The 19,394-nt window shown below is 51.9% G+C and overlaps 2 protein-coding genes across 13 annotated transcripts in view; one reads left to right on the top strand and one right to left on the bottom strand.

Annotated features, from left to right (window-relative positions):
- The window catches only part of AKAP8 (A-kinase anchoring protein 8), a 15,982-nt gene extending 1,058 nt beyond the window's left edge, over positions 1–14,924 (top strand). For 2 of the 12 annotated variants that reach the window (XM_015887164.2, XM_015887168.2), the window contains exons 2-16: positions 3,384–3,422; positions 3,530–3,562; positions 3,693–3,788; positions 4,636–4,906; positions 5,476–6,043; positions 6,811–6,952; positions 7,248–7,297; positions 7,684–7,717; positions 8,378–8,474; positions 9,109–9,250; positions 10,227–10,320; positions 10,491–10,621; positions 12,247–12,342; positions 13,930–14,536; positions 14,773–14,924. In XM_015887164.2, coding sequence (XP_015742650.1) covers positions 3,384–3,422; positions 3,530–3,562; positions 3,693–3,788; positions 4,636–4,906; positions 5,476–6,043; positions 6,811–6,952; positions 7,248–7,297; positions 7,684–7,717; positions 8,378–8,474; positions 9,109–9,250; positions 10,227–10,320; positions 10,491–10,621; positions 12,247–12,342; positions 13,930–14,523 — 2,387 coding nt within the window. In that variant the 3' untranslated portion in view covers positions 14,524–14,536; positions 14,773–14,924. Of the gene's footprint in view, positions 1–3,383; positions 3,423–3,499; positions 3,563–3,692; positions 3,789–4,635; positions 4,907–5,475; positions 6,044–6,810; positions 6,953–7,247; positions 7,298–7,683; positions 7,718–8,377; positions 8,475–9,108; positions 9,251–10,226; positions 10,321–10,490; positions 10,622–11,962; positions 12,185–12,246; positions 12,343–13,180; positions 14,537–14,772 lie in introns of those variants that run through there. The other 10 variants (XM_015887161.2, XM_032441563.1, XR_001559768.2 and 7 more) reach the window with 9 other exon arrangements.
- A 133-nt stretch (positions 14,925–15,057) lies between these two features.
- On the bottom strand, positions 15,058–19,098 carry LOC107325899 (PDZ domain-containing protein GIPC1-like; the record flags this gene model as incomplete). Its single annotated transcript, XM_015887160.2, has 4 exons — positions 15,058–16,272; positions 16,679–16,760; positions 16,855–16,964; positions 18,895–19,098. Coding segments are annotated over 4 exons (548 nt in total), but the record flags the coding sequence as incomplete, so codon positions are not given.
- Positions 19,099–19,394: the final 296 nt, after the last annotated feature.

Below are 19,394 nucleotides of genomic sequence, written 5' to 3'. Positions count from 1 at the left end.
AAATTTACAGGGGAATATAGGAGAAAATAGGAGAAAATAATGGGATAATAGGAGAAATAGGGGAAATATGGGTGATAAATAGGAGAAATGGGGGAAATAAATGGGGATATGGGGAATAGGGGAAAGTATGGGATAATAGGAGAAATAGGGAAAAGATACATGGGATTATGGGGGTATAGGGAAAATTAATGGAATATGGGGGCACATAGGGAAAATAATGGGATAAATAGGCGGAATAGGGGAAAATAATGGGGATATGGGGGAATAGGGGAAAATAATGGGGATAATGGGGGGAATAGGGGAAAATAAATGGGATAAAGGAGAAATAGGGGGAAATAAGGGGATTATGGGGGGAATAGGGAAACTATATGGCGGATAGAATAGGAAATAGGGGGGAAAGACATGGGGATAATGCGGGGAAATAGGGGAAAATAAGTGGGGAAATAGGAGAAAATAGCGAGAAAATAATGGGGATATCGGTGGAAGTAGGGGAAATAATGGGTTTCAGGAGAAATTAGGGAAAATAATGGGGATAATACGGGGGAATAGGGGGAAATGAATGGGGATATGGGGGGATAGGCGGGAAAATAATGGGGATATGGGGGAATAGGGGGGAATAGGGATAATAGGAGAAATAGGGAAAATAATGGGATATGGGGGGAGTAGGCGGAAAATATGGGGAAAATAGGGAGAAATAGGAGGAAAATAATGGGATATGGGGGGGATAGGGGAAATAATGGGATATAGGAGAAATAGGTGGAAATAATGGATTAAACTGGCGGGAAATAGGGGAAAATATAGAGGAGAAGTAGGAGAAAATAATGGGGAATATGGGGAATACATAAATTGGGGGAATATTGGGAAATAGGGATGACCGAGATATTGGGGGAATAGGGGAAAAAACATGGGATTATGAGGGAAATAGGAGGAAAATCAATGGGGATAGAGGGAAGGGGATAGGGGAAAATAATGGGGATATGGGGGGAGGGAAACATAATGGGGAAATGAATAGGGGATATGAATAGGAGAAAGGGGAAAATAATGGGATATGGGGGGAATAGGGGAACAATAAATGGGATATGGGGGGGAATAGGGGAAAAGACGAGGGATATGGGGGGAATAGGGGAAATAATGGGGATATGGGGAATAGGGAAATAATGGGGATAATAGGAGAAATAGGGGAACAATAATGGGGGATATGGTGTGGGAACTAGGGAAAAAATAATGGGGAGTAATAGGAGAATAAGGGGAAAATAATGGGGATATGGAGGGAATAGGGGAAAATAAGGGGGATATGGGGGGATGAGGGGAAAAGAGACCGGGGATATGGGGGGAATAGGGGGAAATAATGGGGATATGGGGGGAATAGGGGAAAATAATGGGGATAATAGGAGAAATAGGGGAAAATAATGGGGATATGGGGGGAATAGGGGGAAAGAACAGGGATATGGGGGGAATAGGGGAAAATAATTGGGGGATATGGGGGAATAGGGGGAATAATTGGGAGATGGGGGAATTAGGGGAAAAGAACGGCGGATTATGGGAATTAGGGGAAAATTAATGGGGATAATAGGAGAAAATAGGGGAAATAATAGGGATAATAGGGGGAATAGGGGAAAATAATGGGGATATGGGGGGAATAGGGGGAAATAATGGGGATATGGGGGAATAGGGGAAAATAAGGGGATTATGGGGGGAATAGGGGGAATAATGGGAATATGGGGCAATAGGGAAATAATGGGATAATAGGCGGAAATAGGGGGAAAAGCAATGGGGATATGGGGAATACGGGAAATAATGGGTATGGGGGAATTAGGGGAAAATAATGGGATAATATTTTTTTTTTTTTTTTGTTCGGAGAAATAGGGAGAAATAATTTGGATCATGGGGGGAATAAGGGGGAAATTAATCGGGATATCGGGAGGGAATGGGGAAAATAATGGGGATATGGGGGAATAGGGGAAATAATGGGATATGGGGGGAATAGGGGAAAGAACCGGGGATATGGGGGAATAGGGGGAAATAATGGGGATATGGGGGAAATAGGGGGGAAATAATGGGAAAATAGGAGTAATACGGAAATAATGGATATGGAGGAATAGGGGAAAATAATGGGGATATGGGGGGAATAGGGGAAAATAATGGGGATATGGGGGGAATAGGGGAAAATAATGGGGATAATAGGAGAAAAGGGGAAAATTAATGGGATATGGGGGAATAGGGGGAAAGAATGGGATATGGGGAATAGGAAAATAATGGGGATAATATGGGCGGCAATTAGGGGAAAATAATGGGGGATATGGGGGGATAGGGAAAATTAATGGGGATATGGGGAAAGGGGAAAATAATGGGGATAATAGGAGAAATAGGCGGAAAATAATGGGGATATGGGGGGGAAAGGGGAAAATAATGGGCATATGGGGGAATAATGGGGGAAATAATGGGGAATAATAGGGGAATAGGGGGAAAATAATGGGGAATATGGGGGGAATAGGGGAAAATAATTGGGGATTATGGGGAATAGGGAAAATAATGGAGAGTATATAGGAGATAGGCAGAAATAATGGGATTCATGGGGGATGGGGGAAAATAATGGGCATATGGGGGGAAATAGGGGTGAAATTAATGGGGATATGGGGCAACTTAGGGAAAATAAGGGGAGTATGGGGGGATAGGGAAAATAATGGGATATGACGGGGAAGTAGGGGGAAAAGGAAACAGTATATGGGATCGAGAAGTAGGGGGAAATAATGGGAATATGCGGGGGCCAATAGGGGAAAATAACGAGGATATGTGGGGGAATAGGGGAAAAGAACAGGGATATGGGGGGAATATGGGAAAAGAACGAGGGGATATGGGGGGAATAGGGGGAACCCAACTCATTCCATGATTTTCTGGTCTTTAAGGACCTTTCCAACCCAACTCATTCCATGATTTTCTGGTCTTTAAGGTTCTTTCCAACCCGTTTTGTGGTTCTGTACTAGTTAAGGGCTCTTCAACTCAGCCATCCCATAGAACAGCTGTAGCGCATCTGACCTAAAACCCGGCGTTTTGGCCTCAAAATTCACCTCACGCTCTGTGATCATTTTATTAAGGGTTGATAATGCTCTGGATATAAACATTGCCTGTTATTTCCCAAATATTTCATGAGTTTTCCTATTGGGAGACACTGCTGACATCGGGTTGTTAATAGCTGCTCACTGGGGGAGCACGGAGCTCATTCAGCTCTATGAGTCAGTGTTCCCCAGGGAAAGGGCTCAGCTGGGCTTTGTTTTCTGATTGGTTTTGAGGTAATTAATAGAGGAAAATGAAACCGTGGTGACACGGGCTGGAAAAATACTGAATCCTGAAGCTAGCTCCCTTACTTTGTATTTTTCTTGCAGGTTATGGCTCCTGGAGCACTGGAGCGACCAACACGCAAGGTGAATTGCTTTATAGTGATATTTATGTTAAAAAATAAACAGCAACAACAACAAAAAAGTGGGGAATTATCTCTCAGAGCTGAATCCGTCTTTCTTTTCTCCCTCAGGTACCTACGCAACGGGCACGACGAGCTGGCAAGGTGGGTGCTACGTGGGTTTATTGTCCCTAAAAAGACCCCCAAGCTGCTGTTTGGGAACAGACAAAGGGGGAAGACGAAGCAGAAGGCAGCAGTGCTCCGTCAGCACTAAATCCTGTTGGTTTTGTTGTAGGCATGGCGGCAAAGGAGAACTACGAGGGGTCCTCGTGGCAGAGCTGGCAGTCCCATTATGAGAGCCCCAGGGCGGACATGGGGAAGGCTGCACAAGGTCAGAGGTCCCTTCCAACCCAAATGATTCTGTGACCTTCAAGGACCCTTCCAACCCAAACCATTCTGTGATCTTCAAGGACCCTTCCAATCCAAACTATTCTTTTATTCTGTGGTTCTGTAATCTTTAAGGACCTTTCCATCCCAATCTTTTTGTGATTCTATGGTTCTGTGAGTTTTAAAGACCCTTCCAAGCCAACCTATTCCATCACTGTATAATCTCTAAGGACCTTTCCAACACAAGCTGTTACAATTTTGTGATCTTCAAGGAACTTTTCAACTCAACCATTCCTTGATTCCATGGTTCTTTGACCTTTAAGTACCGTTCCAACCCAACCGATTCTAGGATTCCATGGTTCTATGGCATTTAAGGACCCTTCCAACCCAGCCAACTCTAGGATTCCATGGTCCTTTGATCTTTAAGGACCTTTCCAACCAAGTGATTCTGTCAGTTGTTCTGTGATCTTCAGGGAACTTTCTCACCCAAGCATTAAATGTTTCTGTGGTTCTGTGATCTTTATGGACCCTTGCAACCCAACCCAGTGCATCGTACTGTGATCTTTGAAGATCTTTTCAATCCTTTCTAAGATTCTGTGATCTTTAAGGACCCTTCCAACCCAATCCATTCCATGGTTCTATGACCTTTGAAGGATCCTTCCAACCCAATCTAGACTGTGATTATTTGATCTTTAAGAACCCTTCCAATCCAATCCATTCTGTGATTCCATGATCTTTAAGGACCCTTCCATCCCCACCATTCCATCATCCCCTGCTTCCAACACCCAAACCCACCCCCAGACCCCAACACCTTCACAACGCCGCCCTCACCCCGACTCCCCTCCCTCCAGGCTATGAAGGCTACGACTACTACAGCGCCCCGAGCACGGCCTCCGGCACCGCTGCGACCTACAGCTACGGCCCCACCACCACCCCCAGCTCTTGGGACACCCCCAAAGCCCCCGAGCTGCCCCTCAGCGACGTTGGCATCACCTCCTACAGCAGCGAACCCGCTCCCAGCGACAACTCCGACTCAATCATCGCCAAAATCAACCAGCGCCTGGACATGCTGTCCAAGGAAGGCAGCGGCGGCGCCGGGGAGGGTGTGGATGAGCAGGAGAGGTGAGTGTGCCGTTCTAATTGAGTTCCCAGTGGTAAAAAGAAGCAGATTTTGGTCTGATGTGGTTTTAGTTTCAGATGGGGTTGATTTGGTTGCTCTGACCTCGGCATTCATTGAGTGATAAATAAGATTAGTTGCTTTGCTTTCAGCCAGCCGCATGTCAACAATAATTTTGCTTAGTTGTTGGTTGTTATTGGGTTTATTTTTTGGGGGGGACTTTTTAGTTGTTTTGATGTTTTTCACTAGGGGTCTCTTTTTTTTGCTGTTTTTGTGCCTTTTTGCTCCTAGCTTTTGGAGCTCTACTTTTACTTCTGGAGCCCTTTCCATGTTGCTGGAGCTGTGGAGCTCCTTATGCTCATAGCTGAGTTTCCCCAAGCCCCTTTTCATCTCCATCCCTTTTTTCCATGTTTCCAGCCAGAAACACTTGAATTGTGGCACTTCGAGGTGTATATGCCCTACAACCAAACACATTTAGACTCCTCTTCCATCCAGGAGCACTCAGGCTGTGGTACAGCTCACACAAACACCATCTCATGCTGTTCCCCCACTGACCTCCCTTCTCTCTTCTCAGCTCCTTCAGGTTTGACTCCTTTGACTCCTACGACTCCCGATCCTCCCTACCTGACCACGACACCTTCCGCTCCCCTTACGACTACGAACCCGGTCCCGACCGCTCCGATTCCTTTGGGAGCCACTTTGACGCTCGCCGGGATCAAACCCGAACCCGAGGCAGCGCTTACGGCACAGCACGGGGCCGAGGCCAGAACCGACCACAGAACCGGGGCCGCCCCAATGCTTACGGTCGCCCCGAACACTTCATGCCCTCATCCAGCTCCGAGCGGCTGTCGGCGCGATGGAACGAGCTGAATTACATGGGGGGCCGTGGTGGGGGGCCCAACCGCCTGCCATCCCTCTTCTCCCAAGCCCTGGTCCCTGAATATGGTGACTACGGGGACTACGGAGACTACGGGGACTATGGGGATTATGGTGACTATGGGGATTATGGAGACTACGGCGTGATGGGGATGGCAGGCATGGGAATGGGGCGGTATGGGAGCGCACCCTATGGATACGGAGCGGGGCGGCAGCGCAGCCAGGAGCGGATGGGCAGCATGGCGTGGCATGGGAACATGCTGGGGGTAAGTGGGAGCACAGTTATGTGGGGCTGGATGGGGTTTTGTCATCAGCAGAGTTGAGTTTGTCCAGCCTTTAATGACCCAAACCCTGTGCATGGGACCCTGTGTGCTTTCCCCTTCCAGATGTGCTCTGCCTGGCTATAGGGCCAGCAGCAAAGCCTGGATGGAAGCCTATAGGTTCTCTATTGCTATAGGGCTAATGGCAAGTTGTTTTATGGCTGGACAAAAGCCTGTAGGGTCACTTGTGCTATAGGGCTAGCAGCTATGCTTGCTAATGAAGTCTGCAGGGCCAATTTGATCCCCTTTGCATTGCTGAAGGGCCAGCAACAAATCCTCTTCCAGCTAGATCAATGCCTGTAGGATCACTTGAGCTATAGGGCCAGAAGCAAAGCTTTAACCCAAGTCTATGGGGCCACTTAGATGTGGGCTACAGGGCTATTACCTTGTTAATGAAGTCTGCAGGACCAATTTGATCCCATTTGCCTGGCTGTAGGGCCAGCAATAAATCCTCTTGCAGCTGTATCAATGCCTGTAGGATCACTTGAGCTATAGGTCCAGAAGCAATGCTTTAACCCAAGTCTATGGGGTTGCTTAGATGTGTCAAGTGGCTGTAGGCCCAACAGCAAAGCCTTTTATCTATGGGGTCAGTGTGCTCAGCCTGGCTATGGGGCCACACGCTCTTACATGTTTGAGGGCCTGCAGCACAAGGCTTCAATCCTGCACTCGTGGTGCACGGAGCTGCTTCATTGACCAATTTCTCCCCTTTTTAGCCGAAAAGGAGAGGATTCCGAAACCGTTCTGGGCTCCGATCCGACAGCGAAGGGGGACGCAAAAGGAAACAGTCTCAGAGCGGTGATGAGCCTGACAGCAAACAGGCCAAGAGCGACAGCGATGGCGACGACACCGACAATGGTAAAGGCTGGGAGCTGCCCCTTTCTCCCTGTTTTTAAGCAGTTTATCCTCATTTAACTTCAGCCTTGAGGCTGTTGCGTCCCTTGGCGTAGTTGTCATGCGTTCCCTGTGTTACATTAACAAAACTCAATGCTGTGCTGCTGCTGTTTCCCTGCACCTGGACTGAGAGCAAAGGGAGTGATTTGGGGGCTTTTTTTTTGTGTGATTTTGGGACTTTATTTTTTTTGTGTGGATTTTGAACCATTTTCCCAGCTCCCTTTTTCAGCCCCCCTGAAATCATTTCTCTTGCATGCAGCAGATGAGGGCGAAGGAGAGGAGAAGTCAGGAGATGAAGCTGACAAAGGTGTAAGTATAACGTACATGGGTTGATTTTTCCCATCCTTGTGACTCTTGTTTCTCTCTCTTAGCCCTGAGCTTAGAGCCCTGCAGGGGGAGGGCACTTCATTAAGCCCTAATTCTAATCAGGAAGGGGTTTCTTTCACTCCCTGTTCCCATGTTGGGGTGGGGGATCAGTGCCATTTATTTTGATGGTAAGAATTGCTAGGACCAAATTAGACCAAATAGAATTGCATGGACCAAAATGAGCCAAACAGGGATTTTCTGACCGTCCCCAGTCAACCCTTCACCCCCTCCCCATCCCGTCCCCTTTTGCTTCTTCAGGGGGAGGAGGGGAAAAGGAAAAGCTCAGATTGCAGCAATTCAAACCCTTCTGTTCTCTCTGTGTTTTGCAGGAGGGGGGCGGCTGTGGCAGCGCGGTGGAGGAAGGTAGGGCACACTGCAGGTAAAGTAAAGGCAGCCCCACATTGGCACAATGGTGCTGTTGGTGCTTTAAGGGCTGTTCTCTCTGTGAAGTCGAGGTGGTGGTGTGTTGTTGAAGCCTCCCCTGTGCCCAGCTCTGATCTCTGGGCTCCTTGTCTTAAAGAATCCAGTGAATTCCCCACCTTTTTGCTCAGAATTTTAGGCAGATTTTAATGCAGATTTTAGGTCAGCCACATCTCAGCCTCCCAGTTAGCAAAGTTAGTAGGAAGACAAATACATTGACTGCCTCAAACACATTGACTGTCTCTCAAACTGTCCTTGGCTGCAACACGAGCACTTTTAACATCCATCCTTTTGTTGTTCAACCTTCTCCAGCTGCCCTGATTGGGAAGCACTGAGGACAGGGGCAGAAATAGCCTTTTTTTCCAGTGCTTGGCTGCTATCACTGTATTGTCCTGGCTCTCAGTGATGCTGAGCCACCTCCATTGCTGTCTACAGAGATGGGAGCAGCTTTGGGACAGGAGGCTTTGAGTTTTCCAAACCCAAAATGACACTTCTTGAAGCTGAGATTATAGAGAGAACAAAGGGACTTTGCTCCCCAGATACCTCTGCTGGTGGCAGCGAGCGGCTCCTGATGGATCTGCTTTCATTTTCCCTCCCCTTCAGGATCCGGAGATGGATACGAGGATGATGATGAGGAGATGAAGAAGAAGAGGGAGAAGCAGAGGAGGAGGGACAGGATGCGTGACCGCGCCATGGACAGGTGGGCAGCATCCACCCTATGGCTGCTCATCCCCTATGGGGGATTCCTTTGTAAGGGGTTGTGTGTTGTGGAGCTCTGAGTGTTGATTCCATGTTGTTGTTTCTTTTTTCCCCCCTCTTTTATATGTTTTATGACTGTTCTATCATACAGAGAATGCTGTTGTTTAATGCACCAAGGTGTTATAAATCCAGAAGGCCCTATTAATTAGCAAATTACTCAGCCTTGCCATTTAGGTAATGCAGCATTCATCTCAAACCAACCAAGTAAGGTGCTCTTGGAGCTCAGGGCTTTCCCAAAGTAGGGTGACTGTCTTTATATTCTATATGGGACTTCCCTGCTGTTTGATTTGTCTGTTGCTTTTATGTGGGTTTCTCACACCCACTCCATGGAGTCACCTCCTGCTTTAGGGAGATGCTGATGCTGCTGAACGCGCCGTGGGTGACAAAGTGTTGACAGAGGAGCACTAGAAAATCCAATTGTGGTATTTTGAACATAAAGTTAAATAAAAAAGCCCAAAATGAAGAAATGGAAACCACAGCAGGGACAGTAGCAGTCACAGTCTCGTTGCTGTCGTCCCAGACGTTCACCTTGTTCCTCACCCAGTTCATTCCTTGCTTTCCCTTCCCTTGGTCAGGATCCAGTTTGCCTGCTCTGTCTGCAAATTCCGCAGCTTTGAGGAAGAGGAGATCCAGAAACACCTCCAGAGCAAGTTCCACAAAGAGACCTTACGCTACATCGGAACCAAGCTGCCCGACAAGACAGTCGAGTTCCTGCAGGTCCGGATACTTAGGTGTCATTTCTGGGCTTTGGGAGGTTCAGTTTGGGCTTTTTGAGGTTCAGTTTGGGCTTTGAGGTTCAGTTTGGGCTTTGTGAGCTTTGGTTTAAGGTTTTTGAGCTTCAGTTTGGGCTTTGTGAGGTTCATTTTGGGCTTTGAGAGGTTCAGTTTGGGCTTTGAGGTTCAGTTTGGGCTTTGAGGTTCAGTTGGGGCTTTGTGAGCTTCAGTTTGGGCTTTGTGAGCTTCAGTTTGGGCTTTGAGAGGTTCATTTTGGGCTTTGAGAGGTTCAGTTTGGGCTTTATGAGGGTCAGTTTGAGCTTTAAGGTTCAGTTTGGGCTTTGTGAGGTTCCGTTTGGGCTTTGAGAGGTTCGGTTTGGCCTTTGTGAGGTTCAATTTCGGCTTTGTGAGGTTCAGTTTGGGCTTTGTGAGGTTCTGTTTTGGCCTTAAGGTTCAGTTTGGGCTTTGGGAGGGATTGGAGGGGCTCTTTACTGTTCAACCCCTTTCCTGCTTGGCTGACGTCGCCACTTCCTCGCATCACTCCCTGACGTTGCTTTTCTTGATGCAGTTTCTCATGGTTGGGAGGATAAAGTAACATCGTGAATTTAAACAGAAAAGCCAAAGATGAGCGGTCCAGAAATCCTTTCCCATTTTACATGGGTAAAGCTGGCGAAAGATGCTGCAGCCCTTCTTTGCTGTCTGCACAGTTAGAACCAAGGAAGGGCTGAGATGAGGGCGTTTTATTAACTGGGGCTGACCACTACTTTTTTTTTGGGTCCTGTTGCCTTCCAGGGTCTGTAGGGTGCCACTGTGGGGTCCCAGTGGGGTATAAAAGCATCAACCTGTCATGGACAGGGGAAGGCACCCAATGCGCCCCTTCATTCCCCATTTATAGTCATCCTTATGGTCTTTCTATGGAGCTGCTGTTGTCCAGCAGTGACAGCTGAGGGGTGTTGTGTGGTTGGTGTCGTCCTCCCCAGGAATACATCGTCAACAGGAACAGGAAGATTGAGAAGCGTCGCCAGGAGCTGACGGAGAAAGAGGGTGTGAAGCAGAAGCCGGATCCCTTCAAGGGTAAGAGGTTTCCATGGACAGATGGGGATGCCCATCCATTCTGTGCTTTCTCAAGCAGCAGATCTGTGAGGCTCATGAAATAGATCCGAAAAAGGAGGCAAAACCTCGAAAAGTTTGGGCAGGATGCTTCATTCCCTTTAATTTTTGACCGGTGTTTTTCCATTCTGCAGGCATTGGGCAGGAACACTTCTTCAAGAAGATCGAGGCTGCTCATTGCATGGCCTGTGACATGCTGATCCCTGCCCAGAACCACCTCCTGCAGCGGCACCTGCGCTCTGCAGAACACAACCGGAACCGCAGGGTAAGCAGCAGCAACCCCATCATCTCCTTGTCCTTCCATCTCTGAGGGATCCTCCTCCTTCTGTTCAGTCTCTGCCTCTGAGGAATGTCCAGCCTGAGCTTTGGGTTTATTTGCAGCTTCTGAATCATTTCTATTTTTAATTATTTTATCTATTTTTAATATTAAAACATAAAAAGGGTAATAGAAGCATAAGGCAAGGGGGATAGTTGACCTTGGTTTTATGAAATGAATTTCCATATAACACTTAAAACACATCACAGATGAGCTGATCTGAACCCAAACCATTCTATGATTCTGTTTTATTTCGAAGGTGCACATTTAAGTAAGGAGTTAACCAATGAGCGGCTGTAGATGTGCAGGCTGAGTTTTCCTTCTCTCTAAGTCTGTGTTTGCTGGACTTGTGACTTAAAAATTCGGTCTCAAAATTGCTTCTGAGGGCACTTCAAATGCAAGACAGTAATGTCTAAGTGAGGTTTTGGAAATGGGATGGGTTTGGCCAATAACAGGTTGAAGAGAATCCTAAGGATGGGTTGGGCTGTAAGGATCCTTGGAGATCATAGAACCATGGAATGGTTGGGTTGGAAAGATCCTTAAACAGCACAGAACCAGTGGTTGGACTGGGGAAGGTCCGAGGTTCCACTTCCAACATGCTACAGCTCTGGGATCTGTAAAAGAATCCAAACACCTTGAGCCCAAATCTGACCTTTTGCCCTTCTGTCCCATGACACCGATGTCGTGTTCCCTTCTGTGATGTTGATGAGGTTCCTCACTATGACATTTGTTGGATTCCCCTTTCTGATGTGGGTTCCCCTCTCCAACCTTTGTTGGATTCCCTTCTCCAGTCTGGTTTCCCCTCTCCAACATTTGTGGGTATCCCTTCTCTGAGATTGGTTGGGTTCACTACCTGATGTTCATTGGGTTCTGATGTTGGTTGGATTCCCTTTCCAGCACGGGTTCCCATCTCCAGCATTTGTTGGGTTCCCTTTCCATTGTGTGTTTCCTTTTCCGGTTTGGCTTCCCTTTCTGACATTTTTTGGGTTCTTCTCTCCAACCATCATTGGGTTCCTTCTCCGATGTTGGTTGGATTCTTTTTCTGATGTTGGGTTCCCCTCTGCAGCGTTTGTTAGTTTCTCTCCCTGACATTGGTTGGGTTCCATATTCTCCCATATTCATTGGTTTCTCCCTCCAGCATGGGTTGGGTTTCCCTCTCTAACGTTGCTCAGCTTCTCTTCCCTATCTGTGTTAGCTCCTCCAACATTGGTTGAGCCCCCTTTGGCTTTTATTGGGTTCCCTTCTCCAATGGGACTTCTCCCCTCCGACATTGCTTGGGTTCCTTCCCAGATGGCTGCCGAGCCACCTCTGATGTTGGTTGGGTTCCTCCTTCTGATGTTGGGTTCCCCTCTGCAGTGTTTGTTGTTTCTCTCCCTGGTTGGGTTCCATATTCTCCCCTATTCATTGGTTTCTCTCTCCAATGTGGGTTGGATTTCCCTCTCTAACGTTGCTCAGCTTCTCTTCCCTATCTGTGTTAGCTCCTCCAACATTGGTTGAGCCCCCCTTTGGCTTTTATTGGGTTCCCTTCTCCAATGGGACTTCTCCCCTCCGACATTGCTTGGGTTCTTTCCCAGATGGCTGCCGAGCAGTTCAAGAAGACCAGCCTGCACGTGGCCAAGAGCGTCCTGAACAACAAACACATAGTGAAGATGCTGGAGAAGTACCTCAAGGTGAGCCAGTTGGGCGGCGCCGAGTTCCAGGAGCCACACGCGTGTTCTGCGTGTGTTCAGTGTGTGCTGTGTGTGTGTTGTTCTCCCGATGGGGAGAGGCTGCCTTTGAAAAGGCCGAACCTTGGGTCTGGTTTCTGTCAATTCCAGAGGCGGTTCACAACCTCTCGCTGTTGTTTTTTAACTTGCAGACTGTTCTGTACCTACTCTAACCCCCAGATCAGTTCTGAACCATCACTAAAGACACAAAATAGCCAAAAAAAATAACACACCAAAAACAAAACAAAAAGCAGGAACTAAGCCCTAAAGCCACTCCGAGCAATGAGGCCTGAGCTCCCCTGGGCGCAGCGTGCTCCGGGGACGGCCCCGCGCCACCCCACGCCGTGCCGGGGCCACGGCTGCCCCGCACAGAGCCGAGCTCTGCAGAGACCCCACGGCACAGAGCCTCCGTGCGCCACACCTCGCTCGCTGCCCCGAGATCCCGGTGGGAAGCAGGAGCTGCCCCCAAGGCCACCCCGCAGCGCGACGAGCGGGTCCTTAGGGCCAGCGCAGCGCCGGGAGCGGCAGGAGGAAGCCGGGAACCCGCAGGGGGCCGGAGGAGAGTTTACAGCCCCGCGACGACGCCACGGAGCTGCTTCCCTCGACCCTGGGGGTCACCAGGATGCGCTGGGAGACCCCCCCACTTGTCCCATCGGCATCACGTGGGCCTTCCCAACCCAACTGCGACTCCATCCTCTTGGGTCCAGCGCAAAGAGCCGCTGAGCTTTGCGTTCGCCCGGTGCTTCCCTCCGGGCTCTCCCGCTCGCTCAAGTTACGACTCCATCCATCTACCCCTTGCCAGGGTCCCCAGGCACGTCACCGGCACCGCCGTCACCTCCCGAACGACGGCGTCCCACACTGCCGGCAGAGCTAAGCGCGTCGGCGGCCCGGGAGGAGAGCGTGGAGCCACCCCGGCGCCGTCCTCCGTACCGTTCCCAGGTGCCTAAAGCTGAAAAAAGGGGAAAAAACTGAAGGATTGCAGGTAATGCCCGAAAGCCGCCTCGTCCCCAGCGGAGCCGGGGCGCTGCGTGCCAGGACTGCCCCCCTGGGCACAGCCGGCGGGAGGACCGAGGGCTCCGCTCGCAGCCGGCGTTCCCGTAGCTTTTCCCGGTGATAACCCGGACGCGGCTCCGGTGAATCCGAGCGGGGAAGAGCAAAACATTGCATGGATCGCACGGAGGCGGCCGAGCGTGGGGCTGAGCCTCCCATCGGCTCCGTGGAGGGCGCGCAGCCCGCCCATGTGGGGCCGTGGGGAGCGGGCAAAGCCTGTGGGGGCTGCCCCCCAGCCCTTCCTCCTCTCTGGGAGCCTCCAACGAGAGATAAGGAGCTTTGAGAATTAAAGCCACGCACACGGGGGCGGCCGGATCCCCCCGGAGGAAGGCAGCGCTGTCAGATCTCCTCCGCGCGCCTGTGGCCTAGAGCAGGGCCGCGATTCGGGATCTTGGCTTCTCCTGCTGAATGTGTTTGGATCCCCGCTCCCGGCATCCCATGGTTCCCGGCTCCGTGTCCTGGCCCCGCTCAGTGTATCCTTCCTTATGTTCTTTATCCCAGGGGGAAGATCCGTTCACGGATGAGATCCCGGAGGAAGGAGAAGGGGTGGAAGGAGCTGGCGGCGCTGCCGATGTTGGGGGTGATGCCATCACTGAGCTCGGGGTCAACGCGGATCCATGTGGCGTCCCCAAGGATCCGGGTGACGACAGCAAGGAGCTGGGTGATGAAAACAGCTGTGGCAGCACCAAGGTCACGGCTGATAATGAAAAGGAACCGGGTGACACCGATGACGTGGGTGATGCCAAAGATCCGGGTGACGGCACCAAGGACATGGGTGACACCACCGAGGCTCCAGGTGACGCTGAAGATGCAGGTGACGCTGAAGATGCGGGTGACGCTGAAGATGCGGGTGATGCTGAAGATGCGGGTGATGCCGTTGGCACGGACCCGCCAGCAGCAGAAGAACCCCACGAGGAATTCCTGCGCTGCCCCCCCCGGCCCCCACTGCTGCCCCCATTCCTACAGGACGATGACACCCCTCAGGATGATGATGAGCCCCCCCAGGACGAGGAAGCCCCTAAAAGTGGATCTGAGGGTGGGGGGAAAGAAGAGGAGGAGAAGGAAGCGGCTCCGGCAGCAGCTGAGCAGCTCTGAATATCCCCACACCGTGAGTGCCCCCACCCCCACCATTCATTTTAATTCACTTTTCCCCCTTCCCTGCATTCAGGTTTGGGGTGGGGGCTCTGTGGGGCACAGATACACTGAGTTTTAATCCCCCCCCCCCCATTCATTTTAATTCACTTTTCCCCCTTCCCTACATTCAGGTTTGGGGTGGGGGCTCTATGGCGCACAGATACACTGAGTTCTACTTCTCCTCCCCCCTCCCCCCCTTCCTTGTTTTAGGTTGAAAACCTATGGAATACGTCCACTCTCCCCCAAGAAAAGGAACGTGAGGATGGGCACCGCTTCGGTTTTGGGGCGTTTCATTGGGGTTTTAGGATTGAAAAGTCGTCATTTTTTGGTTGGTTTTGGGGAATAAATCAGATTGAATCTGCTGGGGGGCGGCCTTAAATGAGGCAGAGTTTTGTGGGGGTGGGGGGTTACTGGGAGGAATCTGGAAGGGTTTGGGTCTGTTGGGGACACCCCCCAAAATGTCATTGTCCCCCCCCCACCTCATACACCAACCAATCCCAATTTCTCCCTATTTAATGTTAAAGTCACTTTCCATATACAATACAAAAATATGCCCCCAGGGAGGAGTGGGGCCACAACCCCCTCCCCCACCCCAACCCCCTCCAAAAGCTTCAGAAACCCCCCCCTCACCCCCCAAAATACAGTGGACATTCCGGAGACAGAGACCCCCAACCCGAGGTAGTCAGTGCAATTGGGGGAGGGGGGTCAGGGTTGTAACAGCGCATTGTGTGTGGGGGGGGGTGACAGTGTGTGACAGGCTCAGATTGGCACCAGGATTTGGTGTTAAATGGGGTTGGAGGTGGGGAAGCACAGGGTGGCTCCGGTCTGACCCTCAACCCCCCCCCCACCACCACCATAATCAATTCTATGGGGTGGGCAGGGGAGCTAAGGGAGGACCCTCATTCCTCACCCTGAAGTGTCAGGAGAGAGGGACAGTGCTCAGGAATGGTCCCACACTCAAATAATGGTGGGGGGGAAGAGGCAGAGAGAGGTTAGTGGTGATGGGTTGGTCTGAGTGGTGAGGGGGGGGTCCCAGGATGATTTAAATGGGGTGTCAGGCTCCTGTGGAGAATGGGGAGGCACCCAAATCCCATGGGAGATCCCAAATTACTGTGTGTGTGTGGGGGAGGGGGGGGAATCACAATTTATATTGAGATGGTCCCAATGTCTACTGTGATGGTCCCAGACTATTGGGGAGGTAGGGGGTTTCTATTGAGACTGGGGGTACCCAAACCTATTCTTTAAGGGGGGGGGGGGTCCTCAAGCCCTTTGGGGGAGCGTTATTGGGGGGGGGAGGGTCCCAGCACGGAGTGTTGGTCCTAAGGATATTTGGGAGGGTCCCAGGAAATGGGGGCAGCTCCAGTGGTCTGATGGGGTCCCCTGGTGTTAATGAGGTGGCGGGTGGGTAGTGTTGTAAGAGGGGCACCCAGAATTTGGGGAGGGGGACGGGGGGGGTTCTTCTGTTCTTCCAGCATTATGGGGGTCCACTGGTGGTGGTGGGGGGGGGGTCCAGGTGCTGTGAGTGTCCCCTGTTGTTTCGGGGTGCCCCCCCCCCCCCTTAGCAGCGCCCTGCCTTGGCGTCCCCAATGGCTCCCCAGACGTCGAAGACAAACTCATCTGGGAAGGCGAAGTCTCCGAGCTGTGAGTCCAGAGCCTGCGCCAGCGCGTCGGGGTCGCGGGCATCGCGGCCCAGCTCCACCATGGTGGCAGCTGTGGGGACAGCGGGATGGTCAGGGGGCAACAGAGGGGACGGGGGGGGGCACCCATGGGCTCCATTGCAGCTGTAGGGTCACTGGGACAGTCAGGGACCCTCCATGGTGGACATGGGGACAGGAAGGGGACGGCCACGTCCATCCATCATGGTGGGGACATGGGGACACGCAGCCAGTGCCCCCCTGTTCCACCATAAAGGTGACTGCAGGAGACAGGGATGGTGAGGGACCCCCCCAGCTCCTTCCCATCTGGGACCCCCATGGGACCCCCAACCCTCCCCCAGGTACCACCCCATTGCTTCACCCCACACTGGGGCCTCACCGCTGCCCCCAAACCCCCCCATGTCCCTCTGGGTGGTCACATAGAGCCCCCCATCCCCCCCTGTTGAGTGCCCCCCCCTCACCCAGCTCAGTGTCGCGGATGCCCATGTAACTCTCCAGCAGATCATCCACCTTGGCGATGGCGCGCTCCTCGAAGGCGCTGGGCTGATGGGGGTGAGACAACAGGGTGATATTATGGGCCCCCCCCACCCTCCTCAATGTCCATAGGTCTCCCTTTCCCTGCCCATATAACACCCACCTGCTCCTCCACTGTGGCGGGTCCATGGGCCCGCAGCCTCAGGGTGCCCCGACCGCTGCCCAGTGCTGTGCCCCCGCTGCGGCCCCCCGCCGTGCGCTGGCTGATCATGTCTGCAATGGGGGGGAAGAGGGAATAAAGCCTGGGGTCCCCCCCCACACACCCAGCCTGAGCTACAGGGCCTGCCCTCAACCACAGGCCTTACCCCCAGCTCAACTTTGTCCCAACCCTGACCCCAGTTCTTACCCCAATCCCAGGCTCTATCCCCATCCCCGCTCCAGTCCCACCCCCCCCAATCCCCATCCCAACCCCAGCTCCAACCCAACCTCAATTCAATCCCATTCCCAACCCCACATCCCAACTCTAATCCCCATCCCAGCCCCAGCTCCAACCCAACCTCAATTCAATCCCATTCTCAACCCCACATCCCAACTCTAATCCCCATCCCATCCCAATCCCCATCCCAACCCCAGCTCCAACCAAACCTCAATTCAACCCCATTCCCAACCCCACATCCCAACTCCAGTTCCCATCCCAATCCCAATTTCACCTGAATCTCAACCCCACCTCACCCCAATCCCCATCCCAGTCTCTATCCAACCCTGTATGTCCTAATCCCAATCCCCATCCCAATCCCATGCCCCATCTTCATACCAGTTTCAACCCCAACTCCAATCCAATCCCAGTCCCCATCTCAACTTCATCCCAATCTCTCTCTCAACCCCATCCCAACCCCAATCCCATTCCCAACCCCAAGGCCCATTCTCACCCCAATCCCAATTTCAACTCCGGTCCTACCCAACTCCAATCCAGTCCCAGTCTCCACCTCAATCCCATCCTAAACCCAGTCCCAGCTCCACACCCCATCCTCATCCCAATTTCAATCCAATCTTAACCCCAATCCAACCCCAATCCCAATCTCAGTTCCCCCAATCCCAAATCCCAGCTCCACTCCATCCTCATTTCAATTTCAATCCAATCTCAGTCCCAACTCCACCCCAATCCCAATCTCAGTTTCCCCAGTCCCAGTTCCACGCTCCATCCTCATCCCAAACTCAATCCCAGTCCCACCCCAACTCCACCCCAATCCCCATCTCAGTTCCCCCAATCCCAGCTCCACGTTCCATCCTCATCCCAATTTCAATCCAATCTTAACCCCAACTCCACCCAAATCCAACCCCAATTCCAATCTCAGCTCCCCCAATCCCATCCCAATCCAACCCCAATTTCAATCTCAGTTCCCCCAATCCCTTCACCATGCTCCACCCTCATCCCAATTTCAACCCAATTTAAATCCCAACTTCACCCCAATCCCGCCCCAACTCCACCCCACTCCCAATCTCAGTTCCCCCAATCCCAATCCCAGCCCCACGCTCCATCCTCATCCCAGTCCCATCCCAATCCAACCCCAATCCCCATCTCAGTTCCCCCAATCCCAGCTCCACGCTCCATCCTCATCCCAATCTCAATCCCAATCCCACCCCAATCCAATCCCATCTCCACGCTCCATCCTCATCCCAATTTCAATCCAATCTCAATCCCAGCTCAACCCCAATCCAACCCCAATTCCAATCTCAGTACCCCTAATCCCAGCTCCACACCCCATTCTCATCCCAAACTCAATCCAATCTCAATCCCAATCCCACCCCAATCCAACCCCAATCCCCATCTCAGTTCTCCCAATCCCATCTCCACGCCCCATCCTCATCCCAATCCCAATCCAATCCCAACTCCACCCCAATCCCACCTCAATCCCCATCTCAGTTCCCCCAATCCCAAATCCTCATCCCAATTCCCAATCTCAATCCCAATCCCACCCCAGTCCCACCCCAATCCCCATCTCAGTTCCCCCAATCCCAAATCCTCATCCCAATTCCCAATCTCAATCCCACCCCAATCCCACCTCAATCCCCATCTCAGTTCCCCCAATCCCAAATCCTCATCCCAATTCCCAATCCCAATCCCAATCCCACCTCCACATCCCATCCTCATCCCAATTTCAATCCCAACCCCACCCCAACCCCTGCCCCCTTTCTGCCCCACCGAAGGCCTTTCTGGGCTCGGTGAGCTGTAGGGCGAACGTTCTCCCCCGTGGCAGCTCCTTCAGAGCCCTGGCCACGTCGTAGTGCCGCGCTCCCACCAGGCTGCGCCCATTGATGGCCTCGATCATATCCCCGACCCCGATCAGCGGCACGCGGTCGATCACGCTGCCCTCCTTGATCCGCTGCCACGGGGACGGAGCTCGTTAATGGTGATTAATAACATTCCAGGGGGGATTGGGGGCACAGATAGAGGCCGCTTGGCCCCAGGTAACCCCCAAATGCCACTCGGGGGTGTCCCCCTGTGACCTCAGGGATTGAACATAGCCAGGGACATCCCTGTGCCCCTCCACCCCCCCAGTGCTCAGGGATATCCCCCTGCCCCCCCAAGGATAATCCTATATCCCCCTACAATGCTTTGGGACAGACCCACATTCCCCTACAACATAAACACACAGCGACTGGAGGCACCCCCCCCACCCCCAAGATATCCCTGTGTCCTTC

This window comes from Coturnix japonica, unplaced genomic scaffold (genome assembly GCF_001577835.2).
Source record: "Coturnix japonica isolate 7356 unplaced genomic scaffold, Coturnix japonica 2.1 Scaffold494, whole genome shotgun sequence".
Lineage (NCBI taxonomy): Eukaryota > Metazoa > Chordata > Aves > Galliformes > Phasianidae > Coturnix > Coturnix japonica.
Note: the sequence above shows the minus strand (reverse complement) of the source record. Positions and strands in the feature narration are given on the sequence as shown.